General features: G+C 39.3%; 2 protein-coding genes across 10 annotated transcripts in view; one reads left to right on the top strand and one right to left on the bottom strand.

The window, feature by feature from the left end:
• ZNF260 (zinc finger protein 260) overlaps positions 1-1,903 on the bottom strand; it is a 120,108-nt gene extending 118,205 nt beyond the window's left edge. The window contains exon 1 of the mRNA XM_047709528.1: positions 1,849-1,903. The gene's annotated coding sequence lies outside the window, so the exon portion shown is untranslated. The remainder of the gene's footprint in view (positions 1-1,848) is intronic.
• A 104-nt stretch (positions 1,904-2,007) lies between these two features.
• Positions 2,008-19,646, top strand: ZNF382 (zinc finger protein 382). 9 transcript variants are annotated; one of them, XM_047709498.1, is made up of 5 exons: positions 2,008-2,176; positions 4,578-4,651; positions 7,171-7,255; positions 7,527-7,622; positions 17,559-19,646. In XM_047709498.1, exons 2-5 carry the CDS (start codon positions 4,643-4,645, stop codon positions 18,980-18,982), a joined length of 1,614 nt encoding a protein of 537 aa, XP_047565454.1. In that variant the 5' UTR covers positions 2,008-2,176; positions 4,578-4,642; the 3' UTR covers positions 18,983-19,646. The 9 variants fall into 9 exon arrangements, with proteins under 9 accessions (XP_047565454.1, XP_047565451.1, XP_047565449.1 ...); XM_047709495.1 differs by having other exon boundaries at positions 2,009-2,176; positions 7,129-7,255; XM_047709493.1 differs by having other exon boundaries at positions 2,009-2,176; positions 7,104-7,255.
• The last annotated feature ends 1,843 nt before the right edge of the window (positions 19,647-21,489 follow it).

The raw sequence follows: 21,489 nt of genomic DNA, 5'->3' as shown, positions 1-21,489 counted from the left end.
AAAACCAGACTTAGTTCACAGACCCAAAAAAACAGGACACAAGCTGGATTTGGCCTGCTGTGTCAAAGTCGGCTGACCCCTGCTCAAGACTCAGAGACCATTATACAGTACACTGAAATCAAACTATCCACCTTGCCATTTTTCCACTCATGTGTCTGGAGAATATCTAAAGTATCAAATGTATAATTCTACCTAAATATTGGTCTCCTCCTTAACAAATCACTGTGTAAAATAAAAAAGGACTATGTCTGCATGATGAGAACACAACAAAAAGCATACAAGGGGAAGTGTTGGCAAGTGTCTATATGAAAATTAACTGTAGAAACAGCATTTGATGAGGAACTGGGAAAGGAGATCCATCCTCATGGTACCATCATTAACTGGGAAGAGAAGACCTAGAGACCAGGTAAATGTGTAAGTCACTATTTGGCGGGCATTTAAGATGAAGTTATTCTGTATCCTGAAAAACAAAAATGAAATTTCACAAAACAAAGAGAAAGCTCAAGATGACTTCTAGCTTGGCTTTGAGATATGTAACTATAACAATGTTCTTCCCTCATTGCTCTTCTTTGGAATAGAGCAAAAACGGGAAAGGAAAGGAAAGCACAACATAGGCCTTTCCTGGAGCCCAGACAGGCTAAACAAGAACACACTCCCTCATCACTAACAAGCCCCCGTGATATGTACTAAGCACATACTAATGGAGGTATGAGAAAGACTGGAATACTGTTGACTGTTCCCTGTACCATAAGGAAAATCCATATTCACTGAAACCTGGGACTGCAATCTGTTTCTATGTTCACAGCAGTTTTCTGTCAACAGAGCTATAAAAATGCCATGGATTTGCAATATGCAGGCTGACCCCACAGAGCTAAGGAAGTAATCCTATTCTTGGTGCCTCAGTATCATGTATTCCCAGGACCTTGCCTTGGGGGCAATTCCAGCTCTGAAATTGCCACAATAAACATAGGGCTGTGTTTTAGTAGTAACCTTCATTCTAGGTCTCAAATGTTCAACTTCCCTTTGACAGCCATTTCTGTGCAACTAGCATTTCTGTGCAGTGTGGTTATAAGATGAAATGATAGAGGCACTGAAAGAAAACCCAATACAAAAAATTCCAAGTGGAACTTACAATTGAGTCAAGAATAGGCTACACTCAATGTACTCTATTCCTTCAAGCACTAGGCTGGATCTTACATACAGCGTGCACTGATGAAGGCAACAAAGGCCATCCTTCAGAACAGGGGGGCCCTTGTGGTTAACTATGGCCTCGAGGCCTTTCACAGGCACAGACTGAGTCACACGGGGATCTTGTCCACAGATTCCTCAGCACCAGAACTGCAAAAATGAAGCTCTGCCTTATCTAAAAATTTAAAAAGCTACACTAGGCCAATTCTGATTAGCCTTCGGTTGGTCACAATAGCGCTGTCATGGAACCACTTAATCACAGTACAACACACCTCACAGTCACAACTGAACAGGGTCATAAAAAAAGGCTCCGCCCCCACACAGTCCCAGGATCCTCAATCTGGACCACTCAGAGCCTCCCCACCGCGCGCGCGCGCGCGCGCACACACACACACACACACACACACACACACTCCTGATCACATCCCACGCCGATTCGGTCACACAATCCCGCACACACGTTCACACAAACACACAATCACCTTCTCCACACTGGCCTGACGCTCCTGCTCCACCTGCTCAGAACGCACCTGGAAAACTCCGGACCTCCCGCGGGGAGCTCCTCCCGCACCCAGACCGGGGTCACTCACCACACGGAAAACTGTGACCGTAAGCCTAGAGGAAAATGAACCAGAGAATGAAGTTCACTAACTCACTAACCTGTGAGAAACGTAGTCCACTCTGGAAAAGCGCGGACGTTGACACAAACAGCCCCCAAAGCCGGTAGCTTGCACAGTTAGGCTACTAACGCACCGCCCCGTGGACTCCTGGGAGCTCCGGCCCACGCGGGAGTGCGCAGGCGCAGACGACTGATCCTTGGCCGGGGGTGAGGTTGGTAGGTCCTAGGGGCTCTTGAGGAGGCGGGATCCCGGTGCTCGGACCGAGAGGCCAGGCTAGCTGTCCGGTCCCGGAGGGGAGGCCAGGGAGGAAACAGGGAGTTCAAGCCCGGCTTGGTAATTCTGAGGAGGGAACCGGAACCGAGCCCACGGTAATCAGTCACTCGGATCCGTGCGAGCGGGGCCTCGGGCGTGGCCCGTGGGCGTGACCCTGAGGGTGACAATCAGGTCTGACTTTAAGCGAGCTCCGCGAGGGGAGGGGTTTGTCTGTTTTGACCCGGAGGAAGCTCGATCGCTGGGAGCGGGGCCTCAAACAGCGGGCGCTGCGTGTGTGTCCCGAATTGAGGCGGCCTCTTGTGCCCAACCTGCTGCGTTTTGGGTGCCTGCTACTCTGTGAGATGTTGGGACCGAATGTGTGAAAAGTGGACGGAGTTGTGTAGCTGCCTCGGATTTCCTCCTTACGTGTCTAATTTTAGAGTAGGTGTGAGTCCTGCTTGATACTATAGGTGACTATGAAGAAACTAAAGTGATTTTGTGACTTTGCCTGGAATTATGCAGTGTGCTGTCTGAGGTTGTAAATGACATATGGGTACTGTGAGATGGGGGTTTTCTGAAGTAAGTTTGGTTGAATGTAACTGTGCATGTGTTTGTAACCTACTGTTATTATTTGTGATGGTTTTGTGATTGAAAAACTGCATAACCACTGTCTAGTTGGGTTTTTAAGATGTGATTATCTGAAGAGTGGTCATTAAGCCTACCTCCAAAATTGTACCTCAGTAGCAATTTAGCAAATAGAGGTATGAGTATTGGAAAGAAAGAGGTAAGATTTCATTTTCCAGATGGTAAGATTCAATACAGGGAAACACTAAAACCAATGTGTTGAAATTAATAGTGCTCCATGGATAGGAAGCAGTAAAAAACAACTTTTGTCCATAACCAGTACTTTCAACACTGATGTATGCGTGACGTTTCCTGCTTCTGGATGAAATCAATGGCAGGGTCATTAGCTTCTTCAGGCATTCTAAGACAATAAAAAAGTACTTGGTATACTTTTAATCACAAGGCCAGTCTCATTTTAATAGTTAAATAGTTTGCTAATTAAAACATTCACTGTAGCAGTCAGTACTTTAGATTTCATTTAGCATGGTATCATCCTCTCCCCAGGAAACCCACATTACGGAATGGAAAGATCAATTTCTTTTCTAGTGCCATACCTGTACTACTAAAAAGTGTTGTTCAGTAGTTAAATTAGCTATTAGTAAATTATTAAGTTAATTTTCAATAATTATGCTTATCACTATGATACAGGTGAATCAATAAAGATTAAGTAGAGGAACTTAAAATTCAGATATTCTCAAGCATATAGGGATATGTAATATATGATAGGGATGCCATTTCACATTAATTGAAAAAATATGGATTACTTACATATTTGTAGTATTGCTAAACAAGAAGACATACAAAGAAAGCTTCACAAGGGGGGTGCCTGGGTGGCTTAGTGGATTAAGCCTCTGCCTTTGGCTTGGGTCATGATCCCAGGGTAGTGGGATCGAGCCCCGCATCTGGCTCTCTGCTCAGCGGGGAGCCTGCTTCCCCCTCTCTCTCTGCCTGCCTCTCTGCCTACTTGTGATCTCTCTGTCAAATAAATAAAATCTTTAAAAATAATAATAAAAGGAAAGCTTCACAAGGTAAAAACACTTTAATAGTCATAGAAGCAACTAAGAAAAATTATTTCTAATTTAAAATAAAGGGTTAGGGGCGCCTGGGTGGCTCAGTGGGTTAAGCCGCTGCCTTCGGCTCAGGTCATGATCTCAGGGTCCTGGGATCGAGTCCCGCATCGGGCTCTCTGCTCAGCAGGGAGCCTGCTCCCTCCTCTCTCTCCGCCTGCCTCTCTCTCTACTTGTGATCTCTCTCTGTCAAATAAATAAATAAAATCTTTAAAATAAAATAAAATAAAATAAAGGGTTAGTTTACTAAATAAAAATATAATATCAATTAGGAAATTAAAACATGAGAAAAATAGACATACTACAAGAAGATGCCATTATAGAAATAGAAAAGAAAAGGAGCTTATTCTCTCATAGTAAGAAATGTGTAAGCTAGAACTACAATATATACCTATTAGGCAGAGATTAAAAATTTATTATCAATCGCATTCATCAGAGTATGGGGAGGTATTCTCCTGTGCTGATACTAACAGTGTAAATTGGTAGAAAGTCCCTGAAGAACTATTTGGAAATATATGACAAACCTGCCTTCCATGGGAGATGGAAGGTAGAGCTGCAGAGGGAAAAGCACAATGTTCCCTCTCTCCACCAACGACAGATTGCCCAGATTCAATCTAATTCATGAAGAGACTAGGTTACTGGTGGTAAGGGAGCAGGATTTGCCCTTTTTCTCAACTAATCACCACCCTGGATACCTGTGGGTACACAGAGTGGGCAAGTGCTGCAACAGTGAAAACTGATGCAGATTTAACAGAATTATTCTGGGAGATCTAAGTCAAATATGATTTCACATGCTCTTTGTATCCTCTCATCTCTGCCTTCTCAGGATTCTTCCCTTTTCCAAAAGAAAGGCTCAAAAGAGAAGGTTCATCTCTTGCAAATCTCAAAGCCATGCCTCAGGTGAGATGATGTTTCCTCTCTTTCTGAAATAAGTTATTTTCAGGTGATATAAACATTTGCTTCCCTATCCTTAAATTTCCAGGATGTTGGCAATTGCTTCCATGAAACTTGTCTCCAGTAGGGCAAGCAAGTGGCCTGAGCGTAAAATGTGAGGAGTGTGTTTAGGGTTTTACATCCCTAAATTTTGCATCCTATGTTCCTCATCTTCCCCACCTAGTTGCAGACCTCTTCCCAGTTTTTCTTATTCCAACCAGATAAACATAAGCCTTTGCACGTGTACCTTCTAGGTGTAGCCAATGTTTACATATTGACTTGGTATATTACTCATCATCTCCTTTCTTAGTCTTCTCACAAAAGTACTGCTAGAACAAAAAAGTATTATTTTGATTTAAAAGGGAATATATTACTTTACTGAATCTATCTATCTTTAATGAATCTATCTTGTCTAGACACTGATTTGAGATCTAAGTTGTGAGGAGTCAAGGAACAGACATGGAAAAGCTTTGATCATCTCCAATAACTTAGGTTTTGCAATGATACTATAGGAGGTAGAGTTGGTAAATCACATTATTTGTTTGTGGTAAGCTGTCTTGTTGTGTGAGGTTTCCAAGATAGAGATTTGTTTGCAAGTTGCAAGTACAGAAAACTATGATTTTGCCTTCTCCTTCTGTGATTTTCCTGTCCATTTTATCCAATTCATACAAACGGTGGCCAGCCAGGGAAAACCTTTCCAGTATTTCAATGCTGTTACAGATTTTTTTATCTTTTTAGTTTCTTCTAATTTTTTATATGTGGGTGCAGCAGAATGAAATGCATATGCTAGTCCATTCTTGAAACATTCTACTTTGAATCAAAGGTGGCACTTTTCCCTATTTTCATGTCTGTCAGAACATTCATCTTCATCTACCCATCTTCAAAATACTGATTTTCGGGTGCCTGGGTGGGTCAGTGGGTTAAAGCCTCTGCCTTCAGCTCAGGTCATGATCCCAGGGTCCTGGGATCGAGTCCCGCATCAGGCTCTCTGCTTGGTGGGGAGCCTGCCTCCTCCTCTCTCTCTGCCTGCTTCTCTACCTACTTGTGATTTCTGTCTGTCAAATAAATAAATAAAATCTTAAAAAAAAATACTGATTTTCCCCAGATGCCAATTTGTTCTCTTCTCTTCACTCTTTTTCTCTATGCACAGATCCATTCTAAAGGTTATACTGATCAAATTCTAGTGACTCTCAAATACATACCTCTCTCCATCCTAGACTTCCATTCAGAGTGTCAGAATCATATATCCAATCTCCAAAAGTTATGACCACCTGAATGTCCCATAGACACTTGAAGTACATTTCCAAGGTTTACTTCATTATCTCCTTTGGTCCAGCTTATTCTTTCTTCTGTTTTCCATTTCCATTTTCTAGTCTCAGCACCTCCCCACTTGCCTATACAGGTAACCCAAGAGCTATGCTTCTTTTTTGTCACTCTACAACCAATTTATGACCAATTCTTTTGCAACCCATTATCCACTAACCAGTTTTCTCCTCTCTAGACCACTAATACCACCTTAATCTAGTAAACATCTCCAACAATGGTTACTTAATTTTCTTTCCCACTTAACACACCTCAAGCCTTCTCCAGTCTTCAAGAGTATTGCCTTTGAAGTACAAATTTTATCAGATAACATAGGTGCTATTTAGCATTTCTTTATACTCCACAAAGCAGCAGAACAAGCAAAGTGGGGTATGCATTAGAATAGAATGTACAAGACAGTATATTGAAAGGGAGGAAAATACTAACAGATCGTATTCAGGAGCAGATCATCAACTCTATGGATTGCCGTTAATGCTGACTGATGCCTTATAAGTAAATATAAATATGTTGAGAGTGTTCTCAGTACATTTTTAAGACCACTGCTCTGTAGGAAAATTCTAGTATTATTCCATGAACATGCCCACTTTGATATATGTTTTTCTTCTTAGAGCACAAAGACTCTTTCCTAACATACTGTGCCTTTTGCTGTTTCCTCAATTTACTAATTTTCTTTTCCCCATGAATTTTAAAAGCTGATACACTGTACAAAACAAATTCATTGTGAGGACAAAATTTTGATGTCCTCAGTGAAGCCTTGGAATACAAAATGAAATTTTTCTTCACTTCATAGCATTTCCCTTGTACATATTTCTGTCATTCATCTGTAATACCTGTTGAGTGTATGTATTTATATGTATGCCTCTCACGTAACCAGTAACTTTTCATGAGCAAGGCCAGGGTTTTATTCATTTTGGTCCACCAGGCAACCAGTCACATTTAAGGCAAATAGTATGATCTTATATATTTTTAGCATGAGATAATAAGTAAATATTATCAGAGAGAAATTTCTACAGTAGAAAACACAAAATAAGAAAACTAGTCTGACCACTGAACATGGTCTCCAATATCTAGTTCTCACTAGTTCCAATCACTTTAGGATGAACTAGAGTATGCCCTTACAGGGATCAGTGTCATTCAAGGATGTGACTGTGGACTTCACCCAGGAGGAATGGCAGCAACTGGATCCTGCACAGAAGGCCCTCTACAGGGATGTCATGTTGGAAAACTACTGCCATCTCATCTCTGTTGGTAAGGAAAATTCCTTGAATCTTTCAACATCATACATATCCTTTCAAGAATTTCTAAAGCATATGGAACTTAGAATTTCAGAGATCAGAGGTGATGACTCCCTTTTTGTTAGCAGACAGTGTGATTAGGTCCTCACTTGCCTAGTGCAAGGTATTAACTTGGTAAGATGTTAATGCATACCTTGTCTGTCACCTTAGAGCTATATCTTTCTCTCCCTTCAATAGTTTTGAAGCCCAAGCAGCTTATACCAAATCTCATTTTTTATTACCAGGGTTTCACATAACTAAGCCCGATATGATCCGCAAGTTGGAACAAGGAGAAGAACCGTGGACAGCGGAGAGAATTTTTCCAAGTCAGAGCTACCTTGGTGAGTCTGTACAGAGTTAAATCAGTGGACTCAGGTAGTTGACACATTCACATGTTTTGTGGGATCTATTTTTTTAATTGTGGTAAAATACACATAACATAAAACTTATTATCTTAAGCATTTTTAAGCATATAGTTCAGTGGCATTAAGCACATTTACATTGTGCAATTATCACCACCATCCATCTCCAGAACTCTTTTCATGTTGTAGGACTAAAACTGTACTCATTCAAAAATAACTCCACATTACCTTCTCCCCCTAGCCTCTGGCAACCACCGTTCTACTTTCTGTTTCTATGAATTTATCTGCCTAGGTACTTCATAAATGTGGAGTCATGTGGTATTTGTCTTTTTGTGATTAGTTTTTTCATTTAACATAATGTCCTCAAGGTCTACCCATATTGTAGTATATCAGAATTTCCTTCCTTTTTAAGGCTGAGTAATATTCCAACCGCATGTCTATATCATATGTTGCTCATGCAATGGACGTTTGAGTTGTTTCTACCTTTTGGCTACTATGAATAATGCTGCTATGAACATGAGCATGCAAATATCTACTTGAGTCTTTGCTTTCAGCTTTTTTGATATATACCCAGAATGTATATACATGCTGGAACATATATAATTCTATGTTTACTGTTTTGAGGAACCACCATACTGTTTTCCACAATAGCTACACCATTTTACATTTCCAAGACTTTCAGTTTCTCCACATCCTCACCAACACCTGTTATTTTTTATTTTGGGTTTTTACATTTTTTTTAATATTTATTTTTTAAAGATTTTATTTATTTGTTTGTTTGTTTGTTTATTTATCAGAGAAAAATCACAAGTAGGCAGAGAGGCAGGCAGAGAGAGAGAGAGGAGGAAGCAGGCTCCCTCCCAAGCAGAGAGCCCGATGCGGGACTCGATCTCAGGAGCCTGAGATTATGACCTGAGCCGAAGGCAGAGGCTTAACCCACTGAGCCACCCTGGCGCCCATTATTTTGGTTTTTTTAAGTAGTTGTGATCTGTTTTTAAAGGCCTGAGGTCTTTGACATGCCTATACATGACTGACTTCTATCCCTCTAAAATCTAAATTTTGATTATGACTATCACATCTCATGAAAGTTCTTCCCTTGTTTACCTTATTGTTTATAGAGATACTGACTGCTATTATCTTACCGAGAATCTACTCCATGTTTTGTAGGTATAATGTACGTGGAGATCTTTTTTTTTTTTTTTAAGATTTTATTTATTTGACACAGAGATTACAAGTAGGCAGAGAGGCAGGCAGAGAGAGAGGAGGAAGCAGGCTCCCTGCTGAGCAGAGAGCCCAACGTGGGGCTCGATACCAGGACCCTGGGATCATGACCTGAGCCGAAGGCAGAGGCTTTAACCCACTGAGCCACCCAGGCACCCCTGTATGTGGAGATCTTAAGTGTGAAGTCCTTTGAGTTCTGACAGAAGCATAAACCCATGTATGTCATACCCAATATAAAGAACATTTCCATTAACCCATTAAGTTCCTTCAGGTCTCTTCCAAGTCAGTCCCTTCCACTAGGATAATCACACTTGTGATTTCTACCAGCATAGATTAGTTTTGTCTATCCATACCTTTTTCATATCTATTTTCTTTAATTCAGCTTAATATGTGAGACATATATACATGTTTTTGCAGTAGTTTTAATTATAGAATAGTATTCAGTTGTATGAATATACCAGTTTGTTTATACATCTCCAGTTCATAGACACTTGAAATGTTCCAGTTTGGGGCCATTATGAATAAAGCTATTGTGAACATTACATTCTTGTAAACATCTTTTTGTGAACAGACGTTTTTATTTCTCCTCAGTAAACACCTAGCAGGTGGTATCACTCATTCATTAAGCAGGTGTATAGTTCTCTTTTTTAGAAACTGTCAGCTTTTAAAAGTTACTGTACCATTTTCAGCTTTTACCAGAAATGTGTGAGAAGTTAAAACAAAATATTTTTTATCATTTTAAACAATATATTTATTACATGTTGACTTAAAATCATATTTTTACAAAAAATAACTGTCTCCAAAAAGAAAAACAATAGTGACAAAAGTGGAATTGTTACATAATTGAAATTTATTTAATAAATAGCTGATTTTCACATATGATTCTGTATTCAATTTGTTGCAAAAAATTGTTTGAATCAAAATATATGAAGAAAGCCTCCTTCATGCATCATACATAGGTTGAATGAGAAATATATATATATTTTTTAAAGATTTTATTTATCTGTCAGAGAGGGAAAGAGAAAAATAGAGAGTGAGCACAAGCAGTGGGAGTGGCAGGCAGAGGGAGAAGCAGGCTCCCTGCTGAGCAAGGAGCCCGATGGAATGCGGGACTCAATTCCAGAACCCTGGGATCATGACCTGAGCCAAAGGGAGATGCTTAATCAACTGAGCACCCAGGCATCCCTGATGAGACGTATTTAAAAGCCTCTTTAGATTGTCACAGATATTCTTCATTAACACTACACCCAGATGTAACAATTGGTAGTTCCTGAACAGCTAGTTGCAATATAGAACCTGAAATCGTAACAATGAACTTTTGTACACTGTTAAATAAAATCCAGTGGTCTACTTAAATGGGTATTTTACCCATACATTTTCGGTAATATTATGTGTTAATCATTTGGAAAGTAACAGTTCAGTGACATCTAACATCTTCCAAATTTTAACGTATTTCCATATACAATATTAATTTTAAAAAAATACCAGAGGCCACATTTGTTAATATCATCAGAATCAGTTAATAATTTGTTAATATTTGTTAATATCATCAGAAAAGTCGGGGCGCCTGGGTGGCTCAGTGGGTTAAGCCGCTGCCTTCGGCTCAGGTCATGATCTCAGGGTCCTGGGATCGAGCCCCGCATCGGGCTCTCTGCTCAGCGGGGAGCCTGCTTCCTCCTCTCTCTCTGCCTGCCTCTCTGCCTGCTTGTGATCTCTCTGTCAAATAAATAAATAAAATCTTTAAAAAAAAAAAAAAGAAAAGTCTAAGAATTGGGAAGCTGACAAGCTCACAGTAGCAAATAAAAGCTTTCTAACAAAATGACCTTTATTTGAAAGGTCATTGGTTACAAATATTCATTGGTTACAAATATTAGCATATGTTTTCCTTGAATTAACATGCTCACATTGTTCAAGAAAATGTCTACCAGAGGGACGCCCGGGTGGCTCAGTCAGTTATGTGTCTGCCTTTAGCTTAGGTCATGATACCAGGGTCCTGCATCGGGCTCCTTGCTCAGTAGGGAGCCTGCTTCTTCCTCTGTCTGCTGTTCCCCCAGCTTGTGCTTGCTGACAAATAAACAACATCTTAAAAAAAAATGTCTAGGGGCGCCTGGTGGCTCAGTGTTAAAGCCTCTGCCTTCAGCTCAGGTCATGATCTCAGGGTCCTGAGATCGAGCCCCGCATCGGGCTCTCTGCTCAGTGGGGAGCCTGCTTCCGCCCCCTCTCCCCCGCCTGCTTCTCTTCCTACTTGTGATCTCTGTCTCTGTCAAATAAATAAATAAAATCTTAAGAAAAATGTCTACTAGATACCCATGTCTGAATAATAATCAGTTGTACTCTCAAATAAATGCTCTTTCATAAAAAGTAGATACAGATATTCCCTGCTTTTTGAAAGTTCATGTTATGCCACTTTGGTTTTCGTAAAGATCTCCATTAGTACCTGTCTTCACTAACCAAAAAAATCTGAAGAGGATTCTTTGCTTTTATAAAACGAGGTGAAAAGCAAAAATAGCACTTTGTTTTGCTGAGAGCTGTAGAGGCCCAGCCAAGCTCCTCCCCCAGAACTACACTCAGCATCTCAGCATCAGGCTGCCATAGCTTTGAGCATCTGTGCTTTGTCTCAATTTATTCTGCACATTGATTAGCAAGATGTGTCAGAAGAGCTGAGGAAAGGTTATTTTTTTGGATCTGGGAATACTAAAAAAATTTTCTGTGTAAATTAATGGTAATTGCTTCTTCACTTTATGCCATTTCAGCTTATGAAACGTTTCACAGGAACATTCTGTTTTTGGATGCAGCAGGAGGGGAAGAGGGCCCTGTATTCAGTTCTCAACTCAAATTATTACACCAGCACTTCTCTTCACAAAATATATTATACTCTGGTATGCAACAGAAGTGCTTCATGCATACACGTCTTTAATCATCACACAGAATATTGAAAATATGTGTCTTCAAGGATGGAGATCTAATAAAATTAATGATTTTTTCTTGCTCTATCAAAAATAGTCTTACATGACACCTTTTTTCTTATGGAATAGAAATGTAGTGATTACTATTATAGATTGGTGCCAGTGTTTTCATTTCTGCTGATGTGCCAGCATTTTACCTGCTGTATTAATCATATTTTTTATCTTTTATATTTTATGATGTTTTGACAACTTTGGAGGGCCTTGCTGGCTGGGGAGAGATTGCCCCTCCCAGAGCTAGCTAATCTGTAGAGAGAGTAGACAGTCTGTTGGTAAGCCCGCCTTTCATACAAAAAACAACCAATCCCAAGTCCATACCTCAACTACCTCCTTTACCTAACTGTCACACCAAGGCAACATTTTCTGGCCCCTAAATCACGTGGGGCCAGGTACCTTACACAACTATAGACCACCCCTGTAACCCATAGCTTCCAATACTGTTCAAAAAAGCCATTCTTAAACTGTTTCCCCTATCCTGCTTTGCCTTTCCCATGCAAGCAAGTCCCAAAAAAGGCTTTGGCTAGGCTTCCCACTCTCTCCCTTCTGCCTCCTGACCAAGCCTGCTGCTCCTACGTGTGGCCCTACAAAGCATGATATGTCACCTCCTCTCAGGAAATGTAGTGAAAATCTTTTAATGGCATTAGCCTATGTCATCAGTCACCTTCATAAAATAAAATTCTGTAAGTACTAATGAGACACCCAGCTTAAAAAGACAAATGGAGTGTTGTTATTAACAAAAATCGTTTTGATTCTCTGGACTGCCTCTCCCCTTCCCTGCCTCTCACATAAGGATCTCACGTACTAAGGTCCATGAATCACATTTTGGGATTTAGGTTTAGGCCTTTTTTCTTGATTTTCATGTCTTTAACATTTCAGTCCTTTCTCTTTTTTCTTTAATCTCCTATTTATAGGTATTCTTAAATCTATCAAAAAAAATAAACAAAGAAAACATTGTCTAATATTTCTTCCTCTTAGTTTTCATTTTCTTTCTTTTACCTGTGCAATATCCTAACTGTTTCTTGCAGTCGGCTCACATCCTATTTTCACCATGACACTTGCCATCAGATTTCAAAATACATATACTGTGGACCTAAGATAATTTTAGTATCACTTTTTTTCAATATATTTATTTCCAATAAGTTTCTGTGTTCCATAGCATAGTGCTCAGATACCTGATACCTACCCACCTTGATTTGGATAAAAAACACTAACTCATTTTAATCCTATTTCCCCGAGTGCCTTTTCACATCTTCATTGCTTTTCCTCCCTCCTTCTTTATTGCCTAGGAAATTAAATACTTACTGAATAAGTTGATTTTATTTCAGTGGTCTCTCACTGGTATCCTTAAAGGCTCTTTCTTCATCTTCAATCCTTGCCTTTATAAAAGTCCTATGAGTTGGGGCACCTGGGTGGTACAGTCAATTAAGCATCCGACTCTCGGTTTCCACTCTGGTCACTCAGGTTTTGGTCTCCAGTTGTGGGGTCAAGCCTTGTATTGGGCTCTGCACTCAGTGCAGTCTGCTTGGGATTTTCTCACCTTCTCCCCCTGCATATCTCCCTGACCACTTCCACGTCTGTGCATTCTCTCTCTCTTAGAAAAAGTCCTGTAAACTATAATAATCTGATCCATTCTCAAGTGTGGTTTTCTTGTTTTATGTGAATGGCTTTCTTTTTTTTTTTTTTTTAAAGATTTTATTTATTTATTTGACAGAGAGAGATCACAAGTAGACGGAGAGGCAGGCAGAGAGAGAGAGAGAGGGAAGCAGGCTTCCTGCTGAGCAGAGAGCCCGATGTGGGACTCGATCCCAGGACCCTGAGATCATGACCTGAGCCGAAGGCAGCGGCTTAACCCACTGAGCCACCCAGGTGCCCTGAATGGCTTTCAAATATACTTTTTCAGCCCACTTCTCCCACTTGAACTCTAGTGTATATTTTGATCTGCCTACAGCAATACAACATTCAGTTGTGTCATCCTTTCAATTATTGATTTATCAGAAATAATAGTCATTGTCTTTACGTTATCCTTATTTCTTTCTATTTCCTTTTTTCCCCATAGTCAGCCCCTTCTAGTATCAGGTTGCTTCCATCATCTCTGCTATACTTTTTTTTTTTAAAGATTTTATTTATTTATTTGACACAGAGAGAGATCACAAGTAGGCAGAGACGCAGGCAGAGAGAGAGGGGGAAGCAGGCTCCCTGCTGAGTGGAGAGCCTGATGTGGGGCTTGATCCCAGGACCCTGGGATCATGACCCAAGCCAAAGGCAGAGGCTTTAACCAACTGAGCCACCCAGGTGCCCTCATCTTTGCTATACTTAATGATCTCTCCACAATTTGTGTTATTTTACTCTGAAATATCTTCACATCTACTCTCATATTCTCATTTGCTACCGACCTCTTCCAAAAGGAGAGCATATTTCAGTAACTGCTGTAATTACTATTTGGATTTGCCATGGTTTTTACCTAGTTATTCCATTTATACTATCAATATACCAAAAAGATATCACTTATTATATAAAATTTAAGTTCCTTCTGACAGAAAAATTTCCCTTCTGATCATTTCCAAATTTATTTCTCTCTGTGACTGAGAATTCTATTCATCTCTCTTTGTTCTAGTCCCCCAGGTGTATTCCATACAATTGATTTTATTCGTCACAACTGGACCTTTCTCTGTGTGATAGCTGCTACATACCCATGTAGACACTTGCAAAGTTAGCCAACTACAGCTTAGAGGGTACAGTAGTACAAGACTACCCTCACTTCTGACGCCAACTATAATTTCAGGAGTCCCCAAGCCTAGCATGAATATCAACACTATGCTATAAGGACTCAGGGAACTTGCTGAAAGCTATAATACAGTTATGGTTTATTACAGAAGAAAAAATACGGATTAGAATCAGCTAAACACTGGGGCACCTGGGTGGCTCAGTGGGTTAAAGCCACTGCCTTCGGCTCAGGTCATGATCTCAGGGTCCTGGGATCGAGCCCCGCATCGGGCTCTCTGCTCAGCGGGGAGCCTGCTTCCTCCTCTCTCTCTGCCTGCCTCTCTGCCTACTTGTGTTCTCTGTCAAATAAATAAATAAAATCTTTAAAAAAAAAAAAAAAAGAATCAGCTAAACACAAAGGGCAGAGTCCAGGAAGGTACCAAACACGAAGCTTCTAGTTAACCTCTCTCTATAGAATCATAGACAGCATTACCTTGCTGGTGTGACAATACCTACAGAATATTGCCAACCAGGGAAGCATCCCCTGAGTCCATTGTCCAGAGTTTATATTGGGGCTCCATGACTAGGCATGATTAACTGTACATGTAGCCAATCTCAGTTTTCAGCCCCTTGAGAGGTCAAGCTGATACTGTGTGACCCAAAGCACACACTCTAAATCACACTGTTGGTGTGGGTCAAAGACCTCCCTAAATTACATTGTGATTTTCTGGCTGGCCAAAAGCTCCCAGGCAAACAAATGTATATTCCAAGGGCTTAGTGATTACTTCCCAGAAGCCAAAGGCAAATGTCAGATGTCTCTTTGCGCAAGGTTATATTCTTTACTATACAATACTACATATCATTTAGTTAAAAGATCAAGTTTTGCTCCCTCCGTGAAATGTTCCTTGACTACTCCAGGCCATGTCAATTCCTATTTTGCTGCATATTCTACTCATATCTGAAAATTATGAACAGATGCATCCTCTGTTATGATCAAACTTCTTTCCCCATCCAGTTAACATTTCCCCCAAATAAGGTTCTCTCTTTTACTTATTCTTACTGTAATAATAGAGGCTAGATATTCAATAGTTACCTCTCTCTTGTTTTTAAGATTTTATTTATTTATCTGACAGACAGAGAGACAGCGAGAGAGGAAACATAAGCAGGAGGAGTGCTAGAGGGAGAAGCAGGCTTCCCGCTGAGCAGGGAGCCTGATGTAGGGCTCGATCCCAGGACCCCGGGATCATGAGCTGAGCTGAAGGCAAGACGCTTAACGACTGAGCCACCCAGGTGCCCCAGTTACCTCTCTTGATGCTATGCAAAGAAAACATCTTTCTCATCCATTCAGAAATCATTTAATCATAAGTGCTTTTAAATATACATGCCAAGATCATATTCCTTTATCTCAGATAACCGTGTGTTAATGTATACTCAGAAGATAGTCAATAATATGTTGACATCCAAGAGCTTAACTTTTAGTTGGGAAGGCAATATTATCAAATGAGCATTCTACATATAATATTCATACTAAAATAGCAGATTGTTGAAAGAGTTCTTGAAATGGATGGTCCAGGCTATAATTATAATCTAATTTCAGATAAATTGTATACATTAAAGGATACAAATAATATATGAAGGCTTTTGGATAAATGAATAGTAGAATGTCTCTGAAGGTGGTTGTGGTTCTTAGAAAGATGATTTAACTCTAGTTACTAATACAGATTACTTTTAGTGTGTTCTAGAACTGCACATAAATGTAATTGTATAATATATACTCTTTTGCATAAAGCTTTCACTCTGAAAAATGAGATTCATCTCTTTCCACTGTGTATCAGATTTTTTTTTTTATTGGTGAGTAGTATTGTATTGTATATATACATGACACAGTATTACCATTTACCTTTTGATGAATACTTGGGCAGTTACCAGTTAAGGGCTATTGTAAATAAGACACAAGTCAATTGTACTTGTGTATTATTTATAATATATATGGATTCATCAATCCGTATTTTAAATTACCCTACTAGACATGGGTGGTGATAAGGTAACAATAATCAGATATAGCCAAAAATTTTAAGAAAAATAATAGAGTTTAAAAAAAGAAAGAAAAATAACAGAATCAATTAGTGCTGTAAGCATATGGTTGAGGAATCTAGGCCTTCACATCCCCCATAGGGAATAATGGAGTTAAGTTATGTTACTGCATTGAGAGGAAAACGTAAACCCATCATTCCTGAAAATTGAAAGAGTAATTCAGCAAATCAAAGGAGGAAAAGTTAGAATTGATGGTCAGGAGAATTTAGTTACTGACCATTTCTGGAAGAAAAAATTGATGGTAACAGCAGTCAGAATACAACAGTGATTATATTCATGTTTTAAGTATACTTTGTTCTCTGGTTTATTTTACAATTCCTAATGGAAAGAGGTTTCTCAAAGTCTTCCCTTTCAGGAGAAAATAAGTTGTGTGGAGAGTTAGGGCCTAGGCTATAAACAGTGTTTCTCTCAACACTAGGAAATGAGTGCTTGAGAAAGTTCATTCGCCATGGATGGGATACATGCAAGTGAGGAAGAAACAAGTGGAAGTATTTTATAACACATATTTAGGCATGAGGGAATAATATTTAGGCTTTCATTTCTACCTGAACATTTTCCTTGCTTACTGGTTAGTACCCTTAATAAGCTCACTCCCTTATTTCTGAATCTGCCCATTCCAAGAACAATCCCACTTTCATCATCCTTTGTCTTCTGTTTACTTGTCCTTGTGTTTATTATACCTGCTCAAGGTAGCTTATATTAACAATATGCCAAAGGTATGAGTGTTCTTTTCTTATGCCATTTTTTCCTCATTTTAACTGTGTAGCAGGCTTTGTGTTTATATCATATGAATTTTCCCTACCAAGAGGTAATTTATTTTGGCCTTTGTGTAGATCACGATAGTGAGGCAGACAATTGCACAATGGGTTGTTTGTATATACATCCAATCCATAACATTTATGTGAAAACTTACAGTGTTGTTATTCTCTTCTAGAAGAAGACGGAAAAGCTGAAGATGCTTTAGTGAAGTTCAAAGAATACCAAGACAGGCACTCTCGATCAGTCATATTCATCAACCACAAAAGATTAATTAAGGAAAGAAGTAATATTTTTGGGAAAACGTTTCCTGTAGGCAAGAACCGTATTATGTCAAAAACAATACTACGTGAATATAAGCCTGATGGAAAGGTTTTAAAAAATATTTCGGAATTAGTCAGTAGAAATATAAGCCCTGTAAGAGAGAAGTTCGCTGAGAGTAATGGATGGGAGAAATCATTCCTCAATACTAAAAATGAGAAAATTCATACTACAGTGAATCTCTGTAAACAAACAGAAAGGAGTCTGAGTGGTAAACAAGAGCTTATTCAACATCAGAAGACTCAAACTCCTGAGCAATCTTTAGATCATAATGAATGTGAAAAATCCTTCCTTATGAAAGGAATGTTATTTACACATACTAGAGCTCACAGAGGAGAAAAACCCTATGAATACAATAAAGATGGAATAGCCTTAATCGAAAAGTCAAATCTCAGTGCCCATTCACAAACTCTTATTGAGAAGAAAACCCATGGATACAGCAAATACGGTAAGTTCCTCTGCAGGAAGTCTATTTTTATCATGCATCAGAGATCTCAAACAGAAGAGAAACCCTTTCAGTGTCCTTATTGTGGAAATAGCTTTAGAAGGAAGTCATATCTCATTGAACATCAACGAATTCACACAGGTGAGAAACCTTATGTCTGCAATCAATGTGGAAAAGCTTTCCGTCAAAAGACAGCCCTCACTCTTCATGAGAAAACACATATAGAGGGGAAGCCCTACATCTGTATGGATTGTGGGAAGTCCTTCCGCCAGAAGGCAACTCTCACTAGACATCACAAAACACATACAGGGGAGAAAGCCTATGAATGTACTCAGTGTGGAAGTGCTTTTAGAAAGAAGTCATACCTCATTGATCATCAGAGAACTCACACAGGAGAGAAACCATATCAATGTAATGAATGTGGGAAGGCATTTATCCAGAAGACAACCCTCACTGTACATCAGAGAACTCACACAGGAGAGAAACCCTATATATGCAGTGAATGTGGAAAGTCCTTCTGCCAAAAGACAACCCTCACTCTCCATCAAAGAATTCATACTGGGGAAAAACCCTATATTTGTAATGAATGTGGGAAGTCCTTCCGCCAGAAGGCAATCCTCACTGTTCATCAGAGAATACATACAGGAGAGAAATCCAATGGATGTCCTCAGTGTGGGAAAGCCTTTAGTAGGAAATCAAACCTCATTCGCCACCAGAAGACTCACACAGGAGAGAAACCATATGAATGTAAAGAATGTGGGAAGTTCTTCAGTTGTAAGTCAAACCTCATTGTACATCAAAAAACTCACAAGGTAGAAACCATGGGAATTCAGTAAGGGATATGACTTTTTTGGTAAAAACTTTTGAAGTCCTAGTAAACACTGTACATGATGTAGCTTGCAAATATAATATTCAACAGTTTAAGGTACTATTCCACAAATTTACCTACTGTTTGTGAACCTATATAACACACAAAGAATGACTAGACAAATGACAGTAGTCATTGAAAATACAACCCTAAATTTTTTATTATTCATTCAGCGGGCATAAACTTCCTCTGTCAAGTTTCTACAAACATTTAAAATCGCTTGTTTTCAATTTCATTACATACCTTGTTGTGACCCAGTAATAAGCAACTGACCAACTAGCAGTGGTCCATGGACCACACTGTGAGCAGAAGTGTTTTTAAAAGAAAGGAAGTATGAATGTTCATAAGAGTGGTTTAAAAGAAAGGAAGTATGTATTTCTCATTGCAAATATGAAATAAAAATTAGCTGTTACCTCCTCAAAATTGACCACAGTTGACTTCTAACAGAAATTAGGTTTTGCATATTATGAACCTTTATATAAATTGGATTATACATCATGTATTCTTTTATATATGGCTTGTTTCATTCATCATTATGTTTGTAAAACCCATCCTTAGTGCATGCAGCAGAAGTTCATTTATTTCTATTCTATATTGAATTCCATCATATGATTAAATTACAGTTTATCCAATCTACTGTTGATGGACTTTTTCATTGTTTACAGCTTAGGGTCATAATAAATAATGCTTCTGTGAACGTACTTATCATTTGGTGTACGTGCATTCACTTCTCTTGTGTATATACTAGGAATGGAATTGCTGGGTCCTGGAGCATATGTATGTTTGGTCAGCTCTGGTAGATACTACCAAACAACTCAGAACTTTCACATCATGATATAATTAACTCTGAAGGAAAACAACTGAATATTAGTGATATGGTGATGGTTCCAACCAGACAGTTCATGCTAGAGGGAAACTCTACAAATATGAAAACTGAGAATCCAATTATAATGTATGTACAAAGGCTTTTAGCCACAGCCCAAACTGTAATATAATTCCAAACAAATGTAATAAATGTGAGGTTGTCTCTAGCCACAAAAACTGCCATATTTGAAATCCAAAAGTCATATTAAGGAAAGGAAGGCTCCTAGCATGCATCCTTGCATTAGAGAGTTCTAAGGAGAAAAATCCTACAAGTATAGTAAAGGAACAGGGGGTAATAGCATTTACCTATGGCCTATATCTTGCTGGATGTATAAAAATGATGAATATGGAAAAGCTTATGGTAATAGTTCAAATCATACACAGCACCATGGAATTCACATTGGATCGGAACTCTTTAAATGAAATTATCATAAGGGGTGCCTGGGTGGCTCAGTCAGTTGAGCTTAGGCCATGGTCTCATGGTTGTGAGATCAAGCCCCACATCAGGCTCCATCCTCAGAAGCCTGCTTGGAATTTCTCTCTCCCTCTCCCTTAAACCTTCCCCACAACCCCCTATACACGTGCTCTCTTAAAAAAAAAAAAAACTGATCATAAGAATGACTTTAGCCATAGCTCATTCCTTATACAACATCAAAAAAATTATGCTAAAGAAAGGGAAGTTTTAAAAAGGGAATGGATGTAGCTTGGAACTCTAACTTGGGGAAAGCTGCTTCTAGGAAGAAGTCTGACCATACTGATATAATGCTAGAGTCTACATGTAGGCACCTGGGTAATAGCCCCAGCTAAGCTCCCAGCCATCATCCAGTACCATCTGTCAACTAAATGAATGAGCCACCTGGGACACCTAATCAAGTCTTCAGATGACTGTAGCCCTTTCTAACACCCAACTGGAACCATCTGAAAGACCCCAAGCAAGAACTGCTCAGCTAAAGCCTTCTCAGACTCCTGAACCACTAAATGGTTACATTTTAAAAATTACATTGGATTGATTAAAAGAAAGGGAAAATAATCTCTGAGTATCTATATTATAAAATAATGAGATGATTTGGATTCAGAGTCAATGAGAAAGTGTGGTGACTACTAGGAGATACTTGGCATGAAAAGAAAAATGATCCTAAAACACAGTTGAAGATCGGATGTAGTTTTTGTTTGCAATTACATACATAAAGAACAACTCAATGAAGGGTTTGTATGCTATTTTCTTTCTCATTTTTTGGTAGTAAATTATATTTATCAACTTGGTTAGCTTAGCTATGAAAATGCATTCTTCACAATTTTACAAAAAACAAAAACAGCCCCAAAAGACCTACTGGATAATGCAGAGGGAAACAAGCCTATCTTTGAAAGATCCTATGCAGGGTCATTTCCCTGATGTTCCATGAACTAAGATGCAGAGAAAAATCAAGATATGGAGATAAGGGAGCGCCTACGTGGCTCAATTGGTTAGGTGTGTCTGCCTTTGACTCAGGTCATGATCCCAGGGTCCTGGGATCAAGCCCCACATGTGGGTGAGGAGTGTCCTTGCTCAGCAGGGAGCCTACTTCTCCCTCTTCCTCTCCCTACTCCTCTCCCTGCTCATGCTGTCAAATA

This window comes from Lutra lutra, chromosome 17 (assembly GCF_902655055.1).
Source record: "Lutra lutra chromosome 17, mLutLut1.2, whole genome shotgun sequence".
Classification (NCBI taxonomy): domain Eukaryota; kingdom Metazoa; phylum Chordata; class Mammalia; order Carnivora; family Mustelidae; genus Lutra; species Lutra lutra.
This window is presented reverse-complemented; position numbering and strand designations above follow the sequence as displayed.